Source organism: Polyodon spathula, chromosome 3 (assembly GCF_017654505.1).
Source record: "Polyodon spathula isolate WHYD16114869_AA chromosome 3, ASM1765450v1, whole genome shotgun sequence".
Lineage (NCBI taxonomy): Eukaryota > Metazoa > Chordata > Actinopteri > Acipenseriformes > Polyodontidae > Polyodon > Polyodon spathula.
In genome coordinates, this window is record NC_054536.1 from 86074199 (window position 1) to 86100222 (window position 26024).

The window sequence follows — 26024 nt, forward strand, 5'->3', positions numbered from 1 at the left end:
TCCTAGCTATGCCACTGGTTGGAAGTGTTTGTTTGTCTGTTTTTTTTTTTTTTTACTTTTGGACTTTAACTGGCATGTTATAAAGTTTCTTGAAACACAAAAGCCTGAATAGAAAATATACCTTTTTCGTTGTTTTAAAGAATTTGTAAATGCAACATGATCGATTCTAAAGTAACTTTGGAGAACTCATGTGAGACAGCCCCAGCACTGGGAGCAGCACCGGAAAGCAGTGAAGCTGAAAGGACCAAATCAACTGCAGAAAGTTTAGCAGGCTTCTACGCGCATATCTCGCGGTTGAGCACCACAGCTGCGTCTCGTCTGTCTGATTGTTGTCATGGGGGATCCAAGATGGCGGTCCTGGCCTATAGCCGAGGCAAGCGAGAGATAAACCAGTATTTTACCATAGAAAATGCCAAATTGCTCGCTCTAGTGGCCGTCCTTCTGCTTCTCATATGCCACTCAGTCTCCCGGAATTATGGAGGTAAGTGGAGAAAAATGACGAGGATAAGTCTGATGATCAGTATTCTTATGTCGTCATTATGCTTTTGGTCCGTGTAAAAAAGTTAATTGCGTGTATTTTTACGAGTACTTTTTTTATTTGGAAGAAGCAACAGAAAAGCGATAGGCAATATATATATATATAACTATATTATATATATATAATATATATATATACTAATGATGTGCTACCATGGTATTACAAATACTCCAGATTTAAGCATGTTTAACACATGCATACGGTTTCCCGAATCTAGCGCTGTCACCGGTGTTTGCTGTCACAATGGCAAATACGCTGTGAAACACCCGAAATTAAACGCATTGTTTAATGCAAGATTGAACTGCAGTCTCCTAAAACACAACAGAGGAGGCCGTTGTTTAGCAGTGTATATTGAATTTGGGTGTGTTCACATTATTTTGTTATGTTGATGTACTTGGTTCTGTGGCTTAAGTCTTTGGACCGGTGCAGATGCCACACACAACCATTTGTGTCGTTTTTGCAAGCGGTCCTATGGTTTTTATATAAAGATACATACGCACTAAAACACAAACAGTATTTCTTTATTATTATTTTTATAAATGCAGGCTGTATTTGTAGTCGAGAGAGCACAACAGTTTTCAGTCCAACGTTCAGTTTGTGAAAACAAATGCACAGTCAAGCAATGCAGCTCTAGCAAGAGGCGTTTTGCATAATGTCTCATATATCATTACATGTCCTAAAGTCAGATTCTGTTCCTGTACAGTATCTCCTTGACAAATCTATTGGTCTAAGGTCTAATCTGTCTAAGGTGTTTTGGGGGAAAAAAAAAAAAAAAAAAAAAAAAAAAAAGTTTATTGCTGGCATTACAATATACAGACTAGTCGAAAACGAGGGGCATTATTACCAAAATATACACTTTTCATAAAATTACAAGTTAATACAGTACAATGTTCAGGACACTTCTCTATCCCATCTGGTTTCATCTGCAACAAAGCAGACTGGTTTATACTGTACTTGCTGTAAAACTGCTTGCATGTGTTTCTCATATACCCTGGACAGGTAGAGTCAGGGTTGCCAGATCTTTGTGAGGAAAAAAAAAAACCCAGCCTCCCCTGTGTATCATTTCCGGTCACATGAACATTAAATTGCCTATATATCACATTATTCATCTTGTCTGGCTTAAAAAAATGACTTTGCTCACGTAGAGTGCAGGGTACGTCCTATAGCCTGGAAATTGCAGGTTCGAATCCATGCTATGTCACTGCCGACTGTGAGCGGGGGTTCCCAGGGGGCGGCACACAATTGGATGAGCGCCGCTTGGGTAGGGAGGGCTTAGGTTGGCAGTGGAATCCACAGTTCACCACACACCAGCGACCCTGATAGGGCACCTGTGGTTCTGCAGTGGAGCCCCCAGATATGTGTTGTCCTCCAGACACTATAGGTCTAGTGGCCTTGCTGTGGATCCGCAGTTCGAGAAATGACGGATTGGCGGGAGTACGCCTGTTCCAACCGCCGTTTCCCGAGTCAGCAAGGGGGTTGTGAGCAGTGAGCAGAGGATACGGATAATAATTGGGGATACAAAATTGGGGAGAAAAACCAGGATAAAAAATCGTTGACAACAATTAAAAGTAAATAAATAAAATAAAAATTACTGTGCAGTATGTGACAACCTTCATAAAAAAACTGGTATACTGAAAGTAAAATAGTATAGCATAATAGCAGCAATAGTAAAAACATAATATTTTGACCTGGGCATACTTGCAGTATACTACTTTTTTAAAAAGGAAGACTTAACAAAGTAGTAACCTGCAATTAAACTTGTTTTGTTGAATCTTACATTTCACTTTTACTGCATCATAAGTATCCCGGCAGCTTGGATGTACTCCTTAGGCATCATTTTGGTAAATGCCTGATTTGAAGAGCTGAATCATGTCATTACTAGGTATAAAGTCTTTTACAGCATATTCCCAGTCGTCTGAATCCACAGCGAATAGACAAGATGTTTCCAAGAGTTTATTGGGTCAGTCGGTTTCTGAGTTTAGAGTTCACCACATTCAGCAGAAGAAATGCACGCTGTACATCTGAATTACTCGGTGGCATGGAAAGAAGTGTTAGTGTAGATTCATAGTAAGTATATTCATATTTATAAATATTTACAGTTGCAGCTGCTTTCTACATTTTAATGTAACAAGAAGCTCCTAATTAGTTGGTTAAAGATAGCTAAACCTTCGTCCCAGTAAGCTTTCAGCTCGTATAGGTTAACCACAGCCTTGCATGCCGCAGCAGCAGCCTTTCTATCATTATTATCTGCTCTGTTGGTTCACCAAACTGTTATTAAATTCCCTGTACAATGAGCACCAAGTGATGTCACTAATGACTTAGGGTTCCAGCGCACCGATGAATTTAACAATGCACTGTGGGTTGATTGCAGCGTACCAGGGACTTGATCCACATCAGGTGGACTAAGAAGCAGTCTAGCAAGTCCTGCAGACAGCAAGTGGTTTAGCTAGTCTGAACAAGTGGAACAAGTTAGCCAGACAATGAGGACTAACCCATAACAAGCCAATACAAGTGCAGATGGAATTTAAGGTGTAAAGACAAACTCAGACATCTTGTACATCGTCATTACGAACATTTGGTTAAAAACATTGAGGATATTGAAAGCTCCGGCAAAAAAGTCAGAAATATGACAAAAAGCAAATACAGTAATACATTTAGGCCAATTTAGTGATAAAAGCACTTTGATTTGGCTACTTTGGGCGTTATTTGGGCAAACACATTTAAAATACATATTCATAATCTATATTGATAGGCTTAATTGTACTTGTATTTTTGTGCACATTCCACACTAGTGGATTATACTTGTTGCTGCATTGACATTGAACGTTAAGTTCTACATTTGCTTATATATTACTACATGTGCCGATTCAGTCGGTTAAATTGAATACATCAAATGTGCATTTTTTAATTATTATTTAAATATAGGAGTATCTTATTGTGTGGCACTTTGTTACAGTTTTTACAACATTTTTATAAATAAAACAAGTCTCTCCAGAATATTTTGTTCCTCAACCGTAATAAATGAGAAAAAAGGAAAAAGGTGCAGCATATTTAAATTATAGGCTACATTCTCAGACTACCTAGAAAATGTATAATTTCTTAATATTGTGTAGGAACGACACAAGGTAATGATACAACATACGCAGTGTAATTGTCAATTTTATATAATAATTTTAAATATGGTCTATAGTTCTGTATTCTGTTACATTTTAGTGATGCCTTTCACTTGAGACACTGGGTTATGTGGGTCTACAGTACCCTTCACTGAGTATGAAGCTCTTCATGCGACTCTGCATCAGCGAGCGAACCTTACTGGACAAAATGCTTAAAAAGGCTTCACTTTTCATTTCAGTAATTTTCAGATGTCATTTCAGAGGATAGTGGAGCTGTCATTGTTTTAAAATGTGCTATATAAACGTAGGACGAGGAAGCGTATTAAGTTAGTCTTATACTTCATAATACTAAGTTAGTCCACCTGAACAGGACCATCTCTAGACCTATTTGGTACGCTGCAATCATGATCTTGTTTAGTCCGATTTAGCGGGTGATCCACCTGTGGTGATTATCGTCTGGTACGCTGCAATCAGGATTAACAAATGCACTAAATTGAGTCCAAGCAAGTGGGCTGAACTTGCTTAATCCACTAGTTAGTCGCATCAAGTGGACAAACTTTGTTACGCTGCAGTCGACCCCCTATGTCTTACAGAGAAAACAAAAACCTGGTAGATAATGTGTTTTGCTTTTGTATACGTTAACCATTTTCAACATAAGTGACCAAGCATGAAAAGCAGCAAGGTAAAATTGTAAGCGACTCCATAGAAGCCCAATTCCGCGGTTTTAAGGTGGGCCAGAGTATTTTACTCTCCACATTTTTAAGCAATAGTAAATATTACATAAAATGTTTATATATTGAACAAGACTTGCACATTTTACCATATGAATAGTACTTTAATAATATAACAGTGTGAGAATTTAACAGTGTCATTGCAAACATTTTTAAATGTATGTGACTACATTTATTGGTCCACCCATTGTTGAATCTGCAATTTTCACCATTTTCTATTCTTACTACAGTAGCTAGAGTAGAGAGAGCCATGTTATAGCAGCACAAGTTGAAATAAATAAATAAATAGAAAACTTAAATCGCTGAAGTACGTACATAATGGCCGCAAAACCACTGTTTTTTTTCGATATCCAATGATCCAAATAAACATACAAACAGTTAATAGCGACCCCTGACTTCTAAATATAGCACTACACCACTGCCAGCTTCAACAGCTCTTAACAAAACAACTAAACAGAGGTCTTCTTTCACATTTGAAATCCAGGTTTTTTCAGTGAAATAAGTTTCAGCAGATCGTATTGCTGGGAAGGAGGGTCAGAAATACATTATGGAAGTGTTGTTTAGTGAGCTTGTGTTTAGCAGTTGAATATACGTGCACGTCTGGTGCTTTGTTCTAATTAGCAAACAAGCAAGTCGAGCCCGGGAAGGAACAACATGTCAGGCTGCCTATTCAAAGGTGGCAAATAGAATTAATAAACCGACATTATTCAATTCCTCATATGTTAAGTTAATCAAAGGAACCTTGTAAGGTTTATGAAATGTGTTAATACTGTAGCATCAAGGACTACCTATTGTAAACTGATTTTTGCCAAAACGATTACCTCACATTTAGTTTGACAGTTTAGTCCAAAGAACCGCAGGCCTATTGCTTGTTTTTTGTTCTTGTTGAAGAACACGTTTTGTCAACATGTTAACAAAACTGATGTGTTGAGATGATAGAGAATAATAAGCAGAATGGTAAATAATAAATCAAATATTATTACAAATAACCGTAATAACTAAATAACTACTGAATTGTCACATGTTTAATTACAGTTGGAAAACATGACAAAGATTTTAAATGTGGCTGGAAGAAATCAACATCGTTATGGGGATAGCAGCAAAGACACTGCTAGCAAATAACGGCAACAATCGCCTGTGCTGTATGCCTTGTTTTAAAATAATCGTAAAGACACTGCTAGCAAACCGTGCCAACCATTGCCTGTGGCTATTTTAAAATTATTTTACAATCGTAAAGTGGTAAGAGCAAGTTTTTGGGCAAGTAAAAGTTGCTATAGAAAGAAAGAAGCAAAGAGGACACACTGCAAATAATTGTAATGCCTTAGCTCACAATTTAGAAGGTAGAAGTCTGGATTCTCTTTGAAGTTGCACTATTTATTATGTCTATGCTTTCACATGATGAAGCAATAAAGGATCACCTAATACAAACAAATGTTTCAAATGAAGCAAGTGAAAATGTAATGTCAAAAGATGGTGCTTGTTATTGCTGGTATAATATGCCATGGCATGGAGAAGAAATTTTCTGTGACAACTGCATGAATTGGTTTCATAACATATTTGAAGAAGTTAAGGATATCAGTCCTTTTTTTTTTTTTTTTTGTCCTGATTGCAAAACCGACCTTCTGTACACAGTGTGCCTGAAAGTGAAGTAAAGACAATAGATCTAAAGAAGATGGATGTATTGATATAGATGAGGAAAACAAAGTGTGGAGATGGTGGCTTTAGTTTCACTGCTAATTAGTTGGAGAAGTTTACTATCCAACTCGCTTTTTCTGACTGGTAAAAGATATCCCCAAAAATAATATTAAAAAAAGGTTCTCAAAACAGTTTCCTGCAGAAAGGCTGGACTGATGTGTTATATGAACATTTTTATAAGGTGCATAAAACATGTTCCTGTATTCACATATTCCATGTTACTGTAGAAAAATCACAATCAAAGGAAATGCACCTTTTTCAACACTTTAAACATTTAAGAAAAGCAGATATGGAGTTTATGGAGATCATTTTGAATAAAGCAGCATTTGAAAATGAAAATAAATGCATTTTGGACACTTGCAAAATGTTCACTTGCTTAACCATATCAGTTGATCTCCTAGGATACTAAACCTGTCCTGGATACTCGTATCTACCAATCGGTGAGGAGATCCCAGAGTGGTTATTAGCTGCTGTTAAAAGTGTCAATCAATAAATCCTGTCCAGTTTACTTTCTGAAATTGAAACAAGGTTAAAGTCACATCAGGAACCTGGACCAGTACACATAACTTCACTGGATTTAAGTGCAGGTTAGAAGTACACATAATATAAAGTTTTCATGGTGAAGAATGAATTTCACGGTCTATGTCACGTTTTTCACGGCCGTGAAATAGGTAGGGCCTTAGTAATGTACTGTATAAGAGTAATCGAGTCCACGTGGGCGTGTGACACATTGTTGGCTGCGATGTGGTATGTAGTTTGATTAGGCCTATACATATATGAAAGAGATATTCTGCATATCTTGGTTGTGATGTGGGCAGTAAGTCAATTAATAATAAATCCACATACATGTATGAAAGAAAGAAAGAAAGAGATATTCTACATATTCAAGTATGGAGACGCAAAATAAAATGATCAAACGGAGTTGTCGCTGTTGAAAGTTCTGTTGCAGGAAAGGGTAGGCTACTGCTAATGTATTGTAGGGGGAAAAATGACTATATAATTGTATTCACTGAGATTATGCAAAGTCATGTAAAGTTTTGATTTAGATAGGACAGCAAAAAGTGAAATGCATCTCTGCAGCCGCGGCACACTGGAAGGGACTGCTGCTTTCTCTAGCAGAAGCTGGGCCACGTAATTCATAAATTGTAACCAACAGCAAATAAAATAAATAAATTAATAAAAAGAGATTGAATTATTTCCATGTGAATAGGCCTAATGCTAATGTAGTTTTCAAACCTTTTCTTTTCATGAACAGCAGCTTGCTTTGCAACCTTTAAAGTGGGGAGGCCAAGTGCCAAACAACGCATGTTTGGCTAATTTCTTTGAAGGAAGAACGCAAACGAGTACAGAAAGTGCAAAGCGACAAAGACACAAACATAATAGATGTTCCTTTAAATGGAAATGGCTTTTTTGTTTTTATTATTTTAATCGTCTACTTAAAAGATGATAAATGAATGATTTAAAAAAATAAATAAAGTTACTGTTTTTGTTTATTAATTAATTGTAGTTAATAATAATGTAGCTGTCTGGCCTACTGAACAAGGCAACTACAAAAATAATCCTCTAGAATATATTGTAGTATTATTTTTTTCTATCAAATATTTTTTTGCTGGGGGGGGGGTGGGAAACAACCAAGGCTACCCCCCTTTTTATGTATACCCCCCACTCCCTATGCTATATGCAACATGAGTAGATTTAAATAACAATGTGACACTATTTGGCAAAGTGGCACTATTTGGCATCTATAGGTGCCCAATAGTGTCTCTATTTAAATAACGATGTGACACTATTTGGCATCTGTAGGTGCCAAATAGTGTCACCAGACTGGAGACACTATTTGGCACCTATAGATGCCAAACTCTGCCAGGTTACACCATTTGGTAGTGGCACTTTTAGGCATAACACCAGACATGTGCAAACAGTCTTTCCAACAGCTCATCATGTTCTGTATTACCAGTTCCTTTTGCAGACATTTATTTTAAATTCTTGTGTCATTTTTAAATAATTTGAAAGTGTACCCTAGAAATTTTCTTTGTTTTCTTTAGCAACGTGCAAGGAGTATACCTTGTAAATGACAAACCATTCCTGTGTTTTGTTTTTTTTTTGGCAAGAGTGGTTGAAGCTGGCACTGTAATTATAGTATTATAAGGTGTACTGTGAATGTCTGATATCAAAACAACTTCAGCCTGATGAGTGACCTATCCAGACTGTGTAATGTACGTCATGTATCCTACCATGTAGCATCAGAAGTGCAATCTGATGCATTAAAGTCATCAGTCACGACAAAATCAGATTTAAAAGTTATGCTGTGGGTATTAGGATAGTGAAAATAAACCTGCCTGCAGTGCTATTTTTTAAAACATGTTCTGCATATAGGTTACCTTTCTCAAAAACAGATTTCTTCATACAGCATTGATCTATAGTTCATAATAACATTGCTGTCCTCATTTACTGCATGCTACAGTAAATGTTTACGACTTTTTTATATGGATGTTTAAACCTGATTTCCTTAAAGCTGTTGTAGCTAACACAGTCATTAAATAAATCTTACTTGTTCTGAGAGAGTCTGTTGAAAGAAAGAAATGTTAGGCACATTAACAGTTCATACAAGGCAAATATAACTACAGACTGATGGTGCATGTTATCAGAATTAGTTTGTCTGTTCATTTATTGGAGTAAATTTGTCTCCTCAGAATTCTTGTCCCATCGTTCCATGAATATAGTGTTAACCTCCTACATAACCTGCTATCATACTCTGCACCCACAGTTTTAGCTGTTTGTGAAATTGATGTACTGAATTACCCACATTCACAATTTGTTCTTATTGCTTTGTAGGTGGAGATGCCTGTGAGCGTCTTCTGTCCAGTGGTAGATTGCTGGGAGAGAATGCATGGCAACCTTACGGGTGTATGATGCACAGATATAAAAGCAAGTGAGTAAAAAAAAAAATCTCTTTTTCTTGTTTTACATAAACACCAAAAGTTTTCAAACTTGAGTTCACATTTAATTCAAACATACATACACATACATTGACAAGTAACTTGCCCCTTTTGTGTTGGATTCATTCTCATTCCTTCACCTCCACATCTCTGCCCTTCTAGCTACTGCTTGCCCAACCTACTGTGGTCTACTGCCTCTTCCAGAAAGCTGGCATTTGTTATATCTGTTCTTCTTTTTTATATTTTTATATTCCAGTGAAGCAAAGAGCTGCCTTTCTGAGAAGCACATAGCATTTATAGGAGATTCCAGAATTCGGCAGCTTTTCTATTCATATGTTAACATAATAAACTTTGAAGTTAAAGAAGGAGGAATGAAGGTATGTTTTTTTTTTTTTTTGTTGTTTTTTTTAGTAATATTATTTAATGTCAGCTTCTATGTAGGTCCAAATGTCAGAAGGAATACGTTTTTATACAAGTTTCCCGTAGTAAGAGGATAGCAAAGTGAAATAAAAGCACAGTGAAAACATGGTGAAGTATAGGTAAGCATTGTAAAGCACAGAGGTATGCTAAAGCATATTAAAATAACAAAAAAACATGACAAACCAGGGTAAACTATGGTAAAAAAAAAAAAAAAAAAAAAAAAAAAAAAAAAAAGTGGCGTGGTAAACTTTTGTAAAGGTCTGACATTTTAAGTAATTAAATTATATTTCAGATTGGCAAAAATAATTTTTTTATTCAGTTGTATTGCAGTTTCCTACAATATATCTAAAAATGCACTATTGAAAGTTTTTCAGGTGTCTTTGCTTTTGATATGCTGATATTTATTTTAATTTTATTTCTATAGCATGAAAACATTGTGTTTGAAGACAGAAGTGCTTCTCTGAAAGTGGTGAGCTATTTTCACTACAAAAAGTTATTGGACTGATTTTGATTTTACTGTTGTCCTCACGGTTTATTATATAAGTCATTTGTAACAGTTTTGATGGGTTGCGTTTAGTGATGAAACAATAAAACAACTTTAAAACAACTGCAGAGTCTTAATAGTAAGCTGCTAGCAAGAATGAAAATGCATACCATGAGGAAATCACCAACTTATGTTTTTCTTTATCACCACAGCAAGGAGACACTAGACACTGGAAGCAAGCAGTAGATTTATCTGACAATTTAACTCAGTAATACAAAATACAAACAATGAACAACTGTTTTATTAGGCCTCAAACAAAATATTATAAACAAATATTTCATTTATGCCTCTGCTGAGAGCATTTAAATGCATTCAGATAATATTGCAGTCACTATGTAAAATATACCCTCATCATTTAAAAAAACATTAGCACTGGAAACAACACACAATTTACAGAATTCCAGGTACAATTTTTTATAATCAGTTGTCAAATCTGAACCTTAAAACCACATAGAATTTAGTTCTACAAGTCATTGTGTGACACCAGCATGGAACATTCACTATAAAGACACAAGTACAACATCACAAAATCAAAAACGAACAAGGCAGTTTGTCATGTCTTGGCAAGAAATGGACAGTTTTATGTCCATTAAGAGATATAACCTTGCCTTATTTAGTTGAGAGAAGGAAACAATAGTTTGTTCACAATCCTGCCTTCCATTTTATGAACTCCTTGCCACGTGATCGTAAAAAGGAAGATGGGATGATTGCCTGCAATAAACCCCCTATACACTAGATGGCAATGCCTAGTGATGAAGAACACTATAGCTACTCAAATCACTTTTTTTTTTCAGTAATTTTGTTTTATGGGAATATGCCAGATTGCTTGTTGGGAAGATGAGTAATATACATTTTTTATGAGGCAAGCTGGGAGATTTGTTTTTTTTTAGTGAGAAGATGAGTTTTACAAAAGTCTTTTAGGGAAGATGGCCAAGAAACCCAGTCTAGTTACTCATGTCACTGCTTTCTAGCTATTTTTAGTGGGAACATGGCTGTTACAGATGCATGTACCAACTACCATAGGGTCATGCAGTCTGCTTTCAAACCTATTGTTAGACTAATCATGCAATTTGCTGGGTTGATCAGTATTATTCAAACATTTGGCATGTTTCTCAACAAAACCTTTTATAAGAACCATATTCCTAGTAGAAATTGTGAGAAAACAGTGATATGAATAACTTGTGTTTCTTGGCAATCTTCCCAATAAAAACTTTTGTAATAACCATCTTTCCACTAAAAATAGCTAGAAAGCAGTGATATGAGTAACTAGACCGTGTTTCTTGGCCATCTTTCCTAATAAAAACATTTGCAATAGCCATCTTCCCAGTAAAAATAGATAAAAAAAAGTGTAACTATTTGTGTAAAATGTAACTACAGTGTTCGCCATGTTACTGAAATATTTTAATACCCATCATACCAGTAACAATTGGCACAAAATAGTGTTTTGTGTTTTTCGCCATTTTCCCACTGCAGACTGTTTACAGTATTTCTCCTGAAAGTGTATGTTCAACTATGTCGCCCAATCATCCTGATCTTCCTTTTAGTACGACCCCTTCCGCGTTCGTTTACTGTCTTTCTTCAGAATCTCCAGTGCTAGTGTTATTCTGCCGTCATTAACAATTGAGCATCTTTGTTCTTGGAATCTTACTGTAAATTTTATTTTCCTCAGGTCGCATGCAATACCAGATTCAACTAAAGCCATTATTGAACAAATTAAAATCTCACAAATTCTGACTGCTCCAAATCCAGCAGGTGCCTCACCAATGTGGTTACCATAACAACACCTTCAGAGAGGGACTCCCCAGTGTGGGGAGTTGCCATGGTAACAAGCAGCTTTGTGAGGTGCTCAAGGTTTGTGCGTCACACAGCAGTGTGGCAGCACTACATTGTTCCAGCTTTCTGGCGTTGTACTTTCGCTACTGGTGAAAGCGAGTTGACACTTTTAAATAACAGCTGATGAGACGCCTTTGGTTTGTTTGTAAAAAGTAAAATAAAATAAAAATACAGTTGTAGTACTTTGTAGATTCCTGAAACCAACCCCAGATACTATGACAGCCAAATTAGTGGTGAATTTCATTTTGGTGGAAGTTTATGATGGTGTTTACAAATAATGATGTGGTATTGAGTAAAAAAAAAAAAAAAAGAACAAACTGCTTGACATGGCATTTTTGGTATGTTAAACATTCAACTGCATTAAAAATGTCTGGATTAAATATCTTTCTTTTTTTTCTCTAAAGGATTTCCTATGGCAGGCAGAAGTGAACAGTTCTATGAAGGAACTTTTAAAAGCTTGGACATTAGAGGTTTGTGTTAAATAGTCATTTTTCGGAAATACTTTTCTGATATAAGTAGATATGCTCTTCATTTTCTGGAACGGTGATACTCTGTAGTGATGATACACACCTCTGACCATTTCCCTTACATTATGCCCTTGGGGAAGCTTTGTTTTTGTTAACAAACGCCCACGTCCTTTTTCTTTTTTCCCTTTCCTTTCCCCTCCATATGAGATATTCTATCCTGTGAATCTTTTCACTCACAGGTGGTTGCTGGTTACCATGGAGACATGAAGGCTAGCTCTCTAACATGCATAGCACACTTAAGTATTAGGTGTTCTAAAAAGAACTCTTAAAGGTACTGAATAACTGGCTAGTGAGGGGAAATGAGACAGAATCAATTATTGTTTATTTATTTCTTTCCTTTTTAATTGAAACATGTTAGAGAGACCACCTAATTTTTAATCTACTTGACCAAACATTAAGTACGTACATACATAACATTTTGATGGTGTAGAGTACAATACACAGTTATCAGCATTCTCTGACTAACCTTTGTTTTTAATTTTAGGGTACTTCATTAAAACCAGATATGATTGTTTTGGGAGCAGCTACTGTAAGTAGATTATCACGACCTACATATCAATCTATCAAACAGTCAATCAATCTTTGTTTTATGTAGCGCCTTTCATAGAGGGCCACCATCACAAAGCGTTTTACAAGATGCAGTAACAACAAGAAAATCCATAATATTTCAAATACAGAAAAATGCATAATACATGATGTATAGTAAAAAAAAAAAAAAAAAAAAAAAAAAAGCATAATACATTAAATACAGTGGAGTGTGCATAATACATGATAGTCACAATACATGAAATAGTAGCAGCAACACATAGCAGATATCATATCTAGTGCATATCTAGTTTAAATATGTATAGTTATATGTTGCACTTAGTCAGGATTTGGTCAGTCACCAATTTTGCGGGGGTGTTTAAAAATGGGCAGCAAGTGAAATACTAACTTTTTAATAAAATATTGAATTGAATGAACAAAAAATCCATAAATTATATTTGAGGTACATGTCATTGATTCATTATTTATGTGTTTATTATTTATGCAGGAAGTTAACCCATTGAGACCGGGGCCTCATTTGCAAGGGGGTTGTGGAAAGCATTTTAGAAGGATAGTGACCCCAAACATTAAACTTAAAGCAAGTTTGTCTGTGCAAGTAATACTATTGTGACAGAAAAAAAAAACATCCAAGCATTTTGGAAAGTAACCAAACACAGTAATTTCACACAGTGTAAAAAGCAAAATACTAGAAGAAAAAAAAAAAAAACTATTTACATAAAACTCGAAAACAGGTCAAAATAAACACTGAAAAAATTCTCTGCCCGCTCCAGAACAAACTCCAGATTTAGCTGGCCAGTTAAATATTTAGCTAAATGTTAACTCTTGTTAAGGGATTTAAGATTTAGTTAAATATTTTGCTAAATGTTAAATCTTGTCATTAGATTTATAAATTGTATCTGAATGTGCACGTTTAAAAAAATATATATTTTCACAACATTTATAAATCTGGGGAAAAACATACAAGATTTAAGTTAAATCTGGTAAAAAGACACATGGCACCCCATACAGAACAATTGTCTTGAAACAGAAACACAAGTGAATCAAATGACAGACTTGCTGTTGATTTAAACACTTCCGACTCAGTGGGTCTAATATTATGCCATTGTTTCATTTTGTAATCCTGGTTATTTAACAGTTGAAAGGTTTGGTTGAAATAAGTACATTTCATATTGGTTAAAAATAAAAAATCTAATATTTATTCCTGAAAATCGACAAAACTCTGAGCACTCCAGTACATGACGCATTTTGGTTGTGACGTGGTAAGTAGATTGATTAGGCCTGTACACATATGAAAGAGATATTCTGCATATCTTGGTTGTGATTGGGGCAGTAACTCAATTAATAATAAATCCACATGCATGTATGAAAGAGAAATTATAGATATTCAAGTACGGAAAAGCAAAATAAAATGATCAACCGGAGCTGTCGCTGTTGAAAGTTCTGTTACAGGAAAAGGTAGGCTACTGCTAATGTACTGTTTGGAAAAACGACGATATAGTTGTATTCGCTGAAGATAATGCAAATCTAACTGGCTGTGCAGTCATGTAAAGTTGATTAAAATATGACAGCAAAAAGTTTTCTGCAGTCGCGGCACACTGGAAGAGACTGTTGCTTTCACTAGAAGAAGCTGGGTCACCTAATTCATAAATTGAGAAGATTGAATTATTTACATGTCATAATGTTAATGTAATTTTCAAACCTTGTGTTTTTTTGTTGTTTTTTTCTCCTTTGGACAGTGGGGTTGATTTGTTTTGTTTTTCCCTTAATTTACTGTTATGTTTACGCTGGAAATTTGTCAGATTTTACACAAAACAAGGCAAATGCTAACGACTGCAAGAATATGAAAATTATATTTAAATGTTAGTGTGTTTATAGAACACAACTTAAGTTATCTGGGTTGTTTGACTGAGTTTTTTTTATACCATGCTCTATAAAAAGAGGACTTACGGTTCATGTAAACTGTTACTGTGAGGGAAGGTTTTAGTATTTTAGTTCGATAATAGTCAGAATTTGCACAATAATCAATGTCAGCGTCAGGGTTTGATTTACAGCACAATTTAGATTTAGAAACTTGTGTGTGTTTGGTTTTGCAAGGCTTGCCACTCTGGTATTTAGCGTTACACTGAACGCCTTTACACACACACACTTTTTTTGTTTGACAAAACTTGTTGCACTTGCAAGAAATTAAGTCTGTTCAAGAACTGTGCATTTGCTCAAAGCACATTTTGCAATTTGATTATATCGCTTACTCAAAGACCGAAGATGCTGTCAGTTCTTTTCTGCTTCGTTCTTTGCTTGTTAGATATTTTGCTCAAAGACTGAAATAACCTTTCATTCCGTTCTTTGATCATTTGTATATTATCAAATCGCAAAATGGTTATGGTTATTATTCGGCGATTGACCGAATCCTGACTCTGAGTGTAACATACACACTAGAATTTATGCTTTATGTGTTACTACCCTATCCCCCCATATTATTTAGTATCATTTTTATGTTATTGCCCAAACTTGTCTTATAAATAACCTTGATAGGTTGTTCAGTTGACACTAATTAGTTTAACCTTTTCAACACTGAGTTACTTTACAGAACGTCTACCCTAGGATAACATATTACATAGTTTCAGTGACTTGTACTGTAAAATAAATAAAACTGACTAAGTGATATACATATTTGCATACTGGATAAGTTTACTTACTGATATATGTATATATATATATATATATATATATATATATATATATATATATATATATATATTATATACATATATACATATATATATATATATATATAGTATATATATATATATCGTGTGTGTATGTATATATATATAATATATATATATATATATATATATATATATATATATATATATACACATACACAAACACACACACACATACACACACACCAGTCAAAAGTTAGAGTAAACTTGCTGGAAACTAGTTTTTTTTCATAATTGACAATGTTTTACGTCGTATATGTTTCTGTAAATACTTGAAAATGAAAACACATGTTACAATATACAAAACATAAGTATCAAAGCAATGTTCATTAAAATTGAAAATTGTCTCAATCTTGGATTCCTCAAAATAGCCACCCTTTGCCTTTAATAACAGCCTCACAAACACGAGGCATTCGATTAACAAGTTTCGGCAGGAAATCACCTGACATGTCTTCCCAGCTCTTCTGCAGCAATTCCCAGAGATGTAGGGCACTTGTGGGTAGCTTTGCTTTGACTCTTCTGTCCAGTTCGTCCCATACAAGTTTTATGAGATTGAGGTCTGGAGACTGGGCAGGCCAGGTCATTAGATTGAGTTGTCCTTCACTTTCCTCCTTTGCCAGATAGTTCTTGCAAAACTTTGAGGTGTGTTTCGGGTCATTGTCTTGCTGAAGAATGAAGGCCTGCCCAACTAGCCATAATCCTGATGGAATGGCATGCCTCTGAAGTATGCTATTATAGCTGTGCTGGTTGAGCTTGCCATGGACTTGGTAAAGAACACCAACTCTGCACCAGCAAAGCAACCCCAGACCATGACACTGCCTCCTCCATGCTTGACAGTGAGAACCACACAGGAAGAACTTATGCGCTCACCCTCTCTACATCGTACAAATACTCGTCTGTTGGACCCAAATATTTCAAATTTTGACTCATCGGTCAATAAGACCGACTTCCACTCCTCCAACATCCAGTTTCTGTGTTTTTTGGCCCAGGCAAATCTCTTCCTCTTATTCTGTACTCTTAGTAATGGTTTCTTTGCTGCAATGCTTCCAGTTAGGCCAGCTTCACGCAATCTCCTCTGAACAGTTGATGTTGAAACATCTGTACTTCTAGTAGCATTTAGCTGAGCTTGTATTTTAGGGGCAGTTAATCACTGGTTTCGTAGACTTGTGTCTTGAATGAACTTGTTCTTTGATTCTGAGCTCACCCTTGGCCTGCCTGACCTTGTTTGGTCCTCATGAGTGCCAGTTTCTTCAAATCATTTGATGGTCTTGGCCACAACAGTTATAGACACTTGCAGAGTTCTTGCGATTTGTCTTAATTTTTTTGAGTAATTTTCTTTGCTTAACTGAACGTATTTTGCCATTTTCTGCTCCCTTACATTCAGGAATGACAAACTTGTGCCTACGCTACCTATATTTATAGTAATCATGGACCCTCACCTGTTAACAATAATTGGTGACAAAAGGTTAATTAGGTAACATGCTAGTTAACTTGGAGAACATCTAACAAAGACACTTTTATACTTAGGCCAGTGTTCTAACACCATGTTATACACATTTCAGACTTTTAACTGACTTGGGCTTCAGACTGAAATCCCCTTGCTTTGGGTGACCATTTCATTGAAATTGACAAGATTTACATTTTCATTTAAAGATTAAATTTTTGAATGCAATTCACTTATGATTATCAGCTTATATAAGTACATGTATCATATAATGAAATTAAGTGTTTATAGACAGGTTTATACAGTTAAAAGCATGGATAATCATGAAAAACCTGGCTTCAAGCAGGTGTACTCAAACTTTTGACTGGTAGTGTGTGTGTGTGTGTGTGTGTATATATATATATATATATATATATATATATATATATATATATATATATATATATATATATATATATATATATATATATATATAAACTACACACACACACACACACACACATTCTTTTAACATTTATTTTGATATTTTTACAGTGGTCCATTAAGTTACACAATGGCAGCACTGAAGCCCTCGCTCAATATAAAACTAACCTCACATCAATTGCACAGCTTCTGGAGAAGCTGGCGGAACATAGTGAAGTTATCTGGGTCCTGCAAGGTAAAGCAGTAAATACAGTATAGATGTCTTTACACGTTTTGAAAGTGATTCAAAATACAGGTGTGTGTTATGTCTATAAATATTACCATCTATGACCAATTGGTCAGTTCCAGGCAAAGTGATAAAGTATTACTAGTAAACTATTGATAATAAAAATCAAGTTTAGGATTACGTTATCAAATCGTGGATTTCTTTTTTTTATTGTAAACGTATTCTTTACTCCAGATCCAGTGCTTGAAGACCATCTTAGTGACGACAGAAAAATGATCACTAATCAGCAAATAGACTTTTACAATGAAGCGGCTGTAAGCATACTCGACAGCATAAACAGTGTTTCCAAAGCGAAGGTTCAGATTCTGCGTGCTTCCAGGTTGGCAGCTGAACAGACCATCAGTAAATCCTCAGATGGTTTACATCTCCCCAAAAGTACAAGAGACATTGTAAGTATGTTGCCAGTATGTAATAGACATGTCATTGCCTAGTTTTGTATTGGTTTATAATTTCTGCAAGTATCTTTACAAAATGGAACTAGTACACAACTATTCCTGCAGTAAAAAAAAAAAAAAATTCTTACTTATTTACAGTATTAAAGTCCATTTTGAATTTTACAAGTGTAGAAATACCAGAAAGGAAGTCTCATAACCTGAATGTTTTATATAGTAAAATTAGGAAAAAAGTGTACAGCAGATGAAATATTTGAAACTACCTCTGGAATAGGTGTTCAGTGAGAAGGTGAAAAGGGAGCGCTACACAGCTTCAGCCTGAGGCTTTGGAAATGAATAGTCCTCAAAGCCTCAGGAGATCTTTCATTAAATGGAACCATGGCTTAGATTGCTACAATTTAACAAATGGTATTTTGTGAGGTGAATTTTTTTAGTGCAAAAAGTTATTTTAACTATGAAGAAAATCATTGTTATATTTTGGTTTTATTGTGTTATGATAAATAATTCAAAGTACTTTTTTCTGTTTTTTTTTTTTTGTGACAGAGTGCAATGGTTTTAATGAATTACTTCTGCAACAAAATCTTAAAACCTATTGATGGCTCCTGCTGCCTCCCTCGGCCTCCATCTACTCTTATCCAGAAGTTGACTGCTTGCTTTTTCATTCTGTCTATAACCGGCTACCTCGTGGTGAATTTTATTTGCCGCAACAACCATCAGGAAAACAAACCTCCCACGGATATAGAAAGTGGCGAGGAGAAGAAGCCTTCCCTAGCCATTTCCTCTGTTGTCGGCCTGAAAGTCCCATTTAAGTCAGTTTGTAAATTAGGCCTCATCATGGCCTACTTTTATTTTTGTGACAGAGCTGACATGTTCATGAAGGAGCAGAAATTCTACACCCACTCATCATTCTTTATACCACTAATCTTCATACTGGTATTGGGATTTTTTTACAATGAAAACAGTAAGGAGGTAAAAAAATTTAAAAAAATACACACAAATTTCTTGTCCTGTATCTATCTAGCCCTTGTATGGCTACTGTATGTAAAATACATTTAGTAGAATCTCGAAAGAAACATTTTGAAAGTGTTAGAGGGCCTTAAAGCTAATGTATGATTTTGAATAATTGTTTAACCCTTGCATGCAGTACACACACATTTGTGTATATCAGTATTTTAATTCCTGAATATGGTTCTACAATGATGTGTCCAAGTACTAAGTAGTTAGAAATGCATTTATTTAAAGTTATGAAAGTTCAGAAGTACTGCAGTTATATGCATAATGTGTATACAGGTAGCTGTATATTTGCAGCTATAATATTTACAATATAGGCTTTTTTTTTTTTTTTTTTTTTTTTAAACCAGGCAAAGTTTCTAAACAGGGAACAAACAGATGAATGGAAAGGTTGGATGCAGCTTGTAATCTTGATATATCACATATCTGGTGCAAGTGCAGTAAGTATTCACACCTTAAAGCAAGGAAAGTGTATTCTTCAACTGGTTTAGAGGAAACATTTTTTGACATAATAAAACTGTGTACAAATGTAAAACTGTTGCCCTATATTTTATAGTTCATGATAAGCATTTTGACCATTCCTGGTTGGCTTTTTTCCCCATTTTTTTTTTAGATTTGAATAAAGTCACTGTGTTTAAAATGTTTACAATGTAAAGTTTGTTTAAGAGCCAGACTAAATGTGTGTGAGGATCTGATTTGTAAACTTTCTTTCCAGTTCATACCTGTGTACATGCATGTACGAGTCCTGGTTGCAGCATATCTGTTTCAAACAGGCTACGGGCACTTTTCCTTCTTTTGGCTGAAAGGAGACTTTGGACTTCACAGAGTCTGCCAGGTATGTAGTGAAGTAAAGACTTGTTTTGTTAAATTATATTCATATATTGTACTGCATTGTTTGTTTAAATTTTAATTAATAACTGGGATGCATTTGTTTGTTTTTCTTAATAAGGAATCAATACAGTATGTACCGGTAATACTGGCATACCAATTTCAGTCAAACAATTAGTGAATAAAAGTAAAAGGTCTGAAAACAGGATCTTAGTTTCATCCTTAGATACTGATAGTTGCAAATCCTGTCATTGGCACATTTTTCACACTGTTACTTCACTGCTTTGTAATTAGTTTACGCTACAGTATTTGCCTACAGAATTGAGCATGTTTTATTTGAATTTATAGCAAAGTATGCAAATAGTTTAAACATAACACAGTTTGAAGGAATGAACACTATTTGCATTGTTTGTGCAATGCAATGACTTTTACTATACTGAGCATCAAATGTGTCACTTATATTTGAGCATCAACAGAAACGTAAATTTGGATAAAATTCACTAGATGTGAGCGAAAAATGACACTGTTTTAGAGCAGGTGCATTGACTTTTTATTGTGCTGATTTTTTAACATTTGACTTCACGAAGATGCTGCAAAATGATCTGTCGATCTTGTGCAGGTGTTGTGACTCTTGGTCTCCCAGTTCGTGACCTAGTTATACCGTCTGAGACGATGAGCCACAGTACGCTACCCTAGTCCAGCTTCCAACATGCAGATTGCACGAAGGAACTGTTCTCTTGACGGACATAGCATTTTTTTTTTTTTATATGATTTTCTTTATTGTTTTTATTCAAGCTTGCAATTCAACAGCTGAAATCACTCCATATCCAGTGTCCAATCAAATGTCTTACTAATTTGGTTATTAAGTACATATGCTTCAGTCATAGTCACTCAAGCGTGTCATGGTCAAGGATGAATGATCAAAAACATTTGGTCATTGTTCTTCATTTATATACCTTCATATCATAAGAAATACATGTGTTATAATAGAGAAGTTTCTTTTGATGCTCTATATATATAAACATGGGTGGAGATAATTTACCTAACTTACCTTCTGGTGTACAATAGTATGTAGGGCCACCATAGCAGCTAATATGGCACTGATTTGACATGAGTCTGCGAGTCATTTAAATTGTTCTGCAGGAATACAGTGAAGTTCCTTTGTGATCACCACCTTATTCCTTGGTGTCATCAAATATCTGGACTGTTGGCAACTATAATTTTTCATTGTTTTTCATCAGGTACTTTTCCGACTAAATTTCCTTGTGGTTGTGCTTTGCCTGGTAATGGATCGATCCTATCAGTTTTACTATTTTGTTCCATTGGTAACTTTCTGGTTTGCTGTAATCTACGGGACAATGGCTATGTGGCCTCAGATTCTCCAGAAAAAAGCAAGCGGTAAGACTTTTATTGTATGGTTTACTATCAAATTCATTTAAAATAAATTGCAATTCAAATACAGTTTACACTGAATATTCAATGCAGTACATTTCGTGTGAATTTTATCTTTTAAATATAGATGTCTCTGAGGGTAGGGCTTTTACACAGTTCTATTGAGGTGTACTCGTGGAGCTACAGTATGAAGGCAGTCCTTGTATAGCACATGAATCAGTGTCTGAATGCAGTATAATGTTACAGGATACTATATTTGCTTTTCAAATACTTCATTAGCTGAAGTCTAGGCGATTTTCATCTGTGATATATATTGCAATCAGGTACATTTTAGAATGAGAAAAATAAAGGATTTAGCTGTAAACTAAATGTTATCTTTGTTTAAACCCATAGGCAATGGTTTATGGAACCTGGGATTGTTGCTGAAACTTTTTGTCTTGCTTTCCTGCATATGTCTCTTAAGTTATTCACAGGTTGGTTTTTACCTTTCAGTGTTTTTTGTAAGAATGCACATACAATGGGAGTTTGTAAAGGCCCTTATAGGTTTTCAGATACAGAATAACAAATCTGCTCAGTAGTTATATCCAAATAATAAAATAGTACCAGGATCCTGATTTGCATGATTTTCATCCATTGTAGTAATTGGTAAAAGCTATATATATATATATATATATATATATATATATATATATATATATATATATATATATATATATATATATATATATATATAATACTTTGTTTTTTATATTTATCTGTGCTGTGTTTGATTTATTATTCAGAAGATGTAATCAAGTCTCTCTTGTTTTAGGGTGTGTTTGAGAATATCTTTTCCTGTTGGCCAATATCCAAGCTTTTTGAACTGCAAGGAAGCGTCCATGAATGGTGGTTTAGGTGGAAGCTGGACCGTTTTGTATGTAAACATCTAATACAAAAATATATGTAATTATGTGCGCACATGCTGCTGTTGTACTTGTATGGATGTTTCTGTGCAAGATTAAGAAACTTGTGCATGACTTGACAATCTGTGTATGCCTTTGTCGAGGGTGTGTCTGTGTTAGGCAGACACCCTTGTAGTTCAAATCTGTGTTCTTATTGTTGTTTTGAAACTCGCTTGAGCTTTAAAAAATAATTTTGTAACACATTCATTTTAATTCCATCAAGGTAAGCAAATTCTAGTATTGTTCTTACACCTGTTACATGTTTTGCAGGCTGTCTTTCATGGAATGCTCTTCGCGTTTCTGTATTTGGTATTACAGAAATGTCAGGCACTTTCAGAAGGCAAAGGAGAACCTCTTTTCTCATACAGGATCTCAGACCTTTTACTATTCATATCGGTAGTTTCCTTTCTGGTAAGCAGCCCTAATGGTGTAATGCGGCCCTAATGGCCATAAATAGCGTTATTCTGTTTCTTTCAGTAGTTGGGGCATTGGATGTAGCGTGCAGCTACTGCTGTAAAGAAATAAATCATAGACTGACCTAGCATGCCAAAGAGAAATAAGAGGGAAGATTAGTCAGGTTTTACATGGCCATTGACTTTTAATACAGCTGTGATATGTGATAATATTTGGTCTTTGATCACTAGTGTGTAGATTTGGGGGTGTTTGAGTATTCAGAATTTTAACCTCTTAAATTAACCGCAGAACCTAATTTCAGAGAGATGAAGCAGAACTTGATTTGTTGGACTAAGGGTGGTTAAAGTATTTTATCGCCTTCTCTTTATTCTAACTACTGTATAGGGAATGAATGATGCCAGCAATTTGGCTGAGTGGTTTAGACTATAGTCCCACTGCCGCTACCCAGAGGGCTGTAAAACATAAAACTGTTAAGCAAGATGGAAGCAACGTAGTGCATTTTTTTGCAAGTTTGCCAAAAACTGTAGTGAGTGTAATTATTTACAGAACTGTGTATTATTTATTGCAGACCTATTCCATATGGGCAAGTAGTTGTAAAAGTAAGACGGAGTGCAATACATTGCATCCTTATGTATCAGTGGTACAGGTAAGTTGTGTGTTCTTTATTTATTTTTTGGACATTACTCAACCATAGTTTGTTAAAGGTCTTCAGTTGGAGACATTTACCAACCATGAGCAAATTACACAGCAACATTAGCAAAGGACTCAAACTTATTTTGGGATTCAATAAGTCACCTTAATTACATCTCTCGCTATCTCTGTTGTTGGATAAAAGTAATAAAACACAACTGCAATATTTAGCCAGGCTAAAAGGAAGAAGGGTGGTATTGCAGAACTACCACATATTCATGCCCCGAACATGTGTTCTCTCTATTTCCTGTACAGATTTTAGCATTTATTTTAATCCGGAACATTCCTGGTTATGCACGTTCAGTGTACAGTTCATTCTTTGCATGGTTTGGCAAGATATCTTTAGAGGTAAGTAAAATGTGTCGTCTTTGAAAATAATATGGAGAACATAAATCTGTTGGTTTTATTTATTTATTTATTTATTTTTAGTATTCTTTAATACACTTTTGTCCAAAACACACCAAAGTCTGGCATAATGATATTGTGCACTATATTCCACTTGAAGTACAGTTTTATACCATTTGTCATAATTTGTTTTAAAATCCAGGATTTTAAATAAACATTTGTTTTGAAAATGCGATTTTGACCTTTTTTGTAATTTGTTGAATTTAATTAATCCTTAAAAAAAAAAAAAAAAGTTGCTGAGTTGTTAATTCGGTTTGAAAACATACCTGTTGAAGTTGTAAAGCAATTTGCTAAAGGTTTAATTAGACTGTTGTACCATAACTTGCTTTCTTCTTTCACTTTAGCTCTTCATTTGCCAGTACCACATATGGCTAGCAGCAGATACCAAGGGGGTCTTGGTGCTAATCCCAGGCAATCCAGTGCTGAACATCATCATTAGCACGTTTATCTTTGTTTGTGTGGCCCATGAGATCTCCCACATTACCAACGAATTAGCACAGATCGCCATTCCTAAAGATGGTTCAGCTCTTCTGAAAAGGTTACTTGTTGGGGCTGGATTTCTAGGTGGTCTTCTTCTTCTGTCTGCTCAGGAAGAGTCCAAACTTTAACTTTGCCCTGAGACAGGAAAATGTTTTCTGTAATATGGGGAGCAAAACTTAACTTGATCTGTAGGAACGGCATATGTTGGACAGGAAGATTATTCATTTGGGGCAGAAATTGTGTATAAACTGATCAGTTATGAGTTAATTATTGATGGGTGGAGGGACACTGAAAAAAGGAAAAGACATTTGGTTGGTTGTTTACTATTTATTACAAGTAATTCTGGTGTGATGAAGCCCTCAAACTGTTAGTGAATTATGAGTTTTATGAGTAAAATTGTTCTAATTATTTTACCATCTGGAGGGCAGGTACCACTTTCAGGAGAAAATATGATTGTACAGTAAAGGCTATACATTTGTATTCTTGTGAAACTACATTAATATTTAAAAAGGTATACACGTATTTATCTAGTGTTAATTGTTTATTTGGAAATTATTAATTATGTATATTTTAGTTTACTTGTACTTTTCAGAGTTGGAATAAAACAAAAACAGCTGCGGATTTGTTCTTACTTGCATGTAATGCATGGGCAGAAATTTTAAATCCAGTGACAGCAAAGCTTAATGAGCCAATGTCAAGTATGTGGTGGTTGACTGGTTCTTCTTCATTGCTTCATACCTATAGGTCAGAGCAGTAAGCCCACTTCCTTAAAGGGATTACTGGAAGCCTCATTTAATTACACTAATGCCTTTTACTATTGAACATTGTGAACTCAAGTTGTTTCCTTCAACTCCTAGTCAACTGTTGTAATGCCAGTTTGAACTTTAAATAGCCTTTTTAACAGAAGGAAATACCACAGAAGAAGGTAGGTATTCTAGTTTTACATGTATCTCTACCTTTGGATATTGATAAGCTTGTGCTGTGCAATTAATGGCATTTTATCCACAAATATCTTGAACGGGTATACAAAACTCCAATTTTATATTTTAAATGACAACTGAATTTTAATTAAATCGTTTATGCAAACTAATATGCTTTTATGTTATAGTGCAACATTATATGTACAGTTATTGTTTACTTATTTACATGCTTGTATATTTGGTTAACTTGTTAAATCTTTTTAATGACGGTTTATTGTTTTACAAACCTTGGGTGTTTTATATATAAAAGTCATATATGGAGAGATGTTCTAAGAATGTTTTTGTGATTTCCTATAATGTGAAATTTGACCATTTTTATTTATAAAAGCCTTTCTTGTGTTTTACGCTATTGTTTTTATGAAATATTTCTTATTAGACTGTTAAGTGTAATTTATTTTTGGTACACTAAAATTTTATCTAATGGGTGGTTCGTATTTCAGTCATGCAGTCGACTAAGGTCAATTTCTAGTCTCTCATGCTGTTTGTGTGTTATCAAGGAATGAGGTTTAACTAGTGGTCAATTTAGGAAGATACTGTATTTCTGTAATGAAAAATCCAATTAAAACTGAGCATTTTGTTTTACTACAAATAAAATATGTGATCAATGGCATAGTATCTACAGGAGAAGATTGGGGCACACTATAGCTGGGACAATTTAACTGAAAAAGAAAATGTGATTATTGGAATACATGTTTGTGATCTAATAAATTGCATTATGCAAGGCTA

The 26024-nt window shown here is 34.9% G+C and overlaps 1 protein-coding gene across 1 annotated transcript; it reads left to right on the forward strand.

Moving 5' to 3' along the window:
* LOC121313555 (N-acetylneuraminate 9-O-acetyltransferase-like) lies at positions 1 to 26024 on the forward strand. The gene is made up of 18 exons (XM_041246235.1): positions 1 to 481; positions 8913 to 9009; positions 9273 to 9393; positions 9861 to 9905; positions 12218 to 12283; positions 12825 to 12869; positions 17591 to 17714; positions 17940 to 18154; positions 18701 to 19126; positions 19519 to 19608; positions 19884 to 20003; positions 21238 to 21394; positions 21782 to 21861; positions 22200 to 22301; positions 22600 to 22740; positions 23312 to 23389; positions 23689 to 23781; positions 24183 to 26024. Exons 1-18 carry the CDS (start codon positions 157 to 159, stop codon positions 24444 to 24446), a joined length of 2589 nt encoding a protein of 862 aa, XP_041102169.1. The 5' UTR covers positions 1 to 156; the 3' UTR covers positions 24447 to 26024.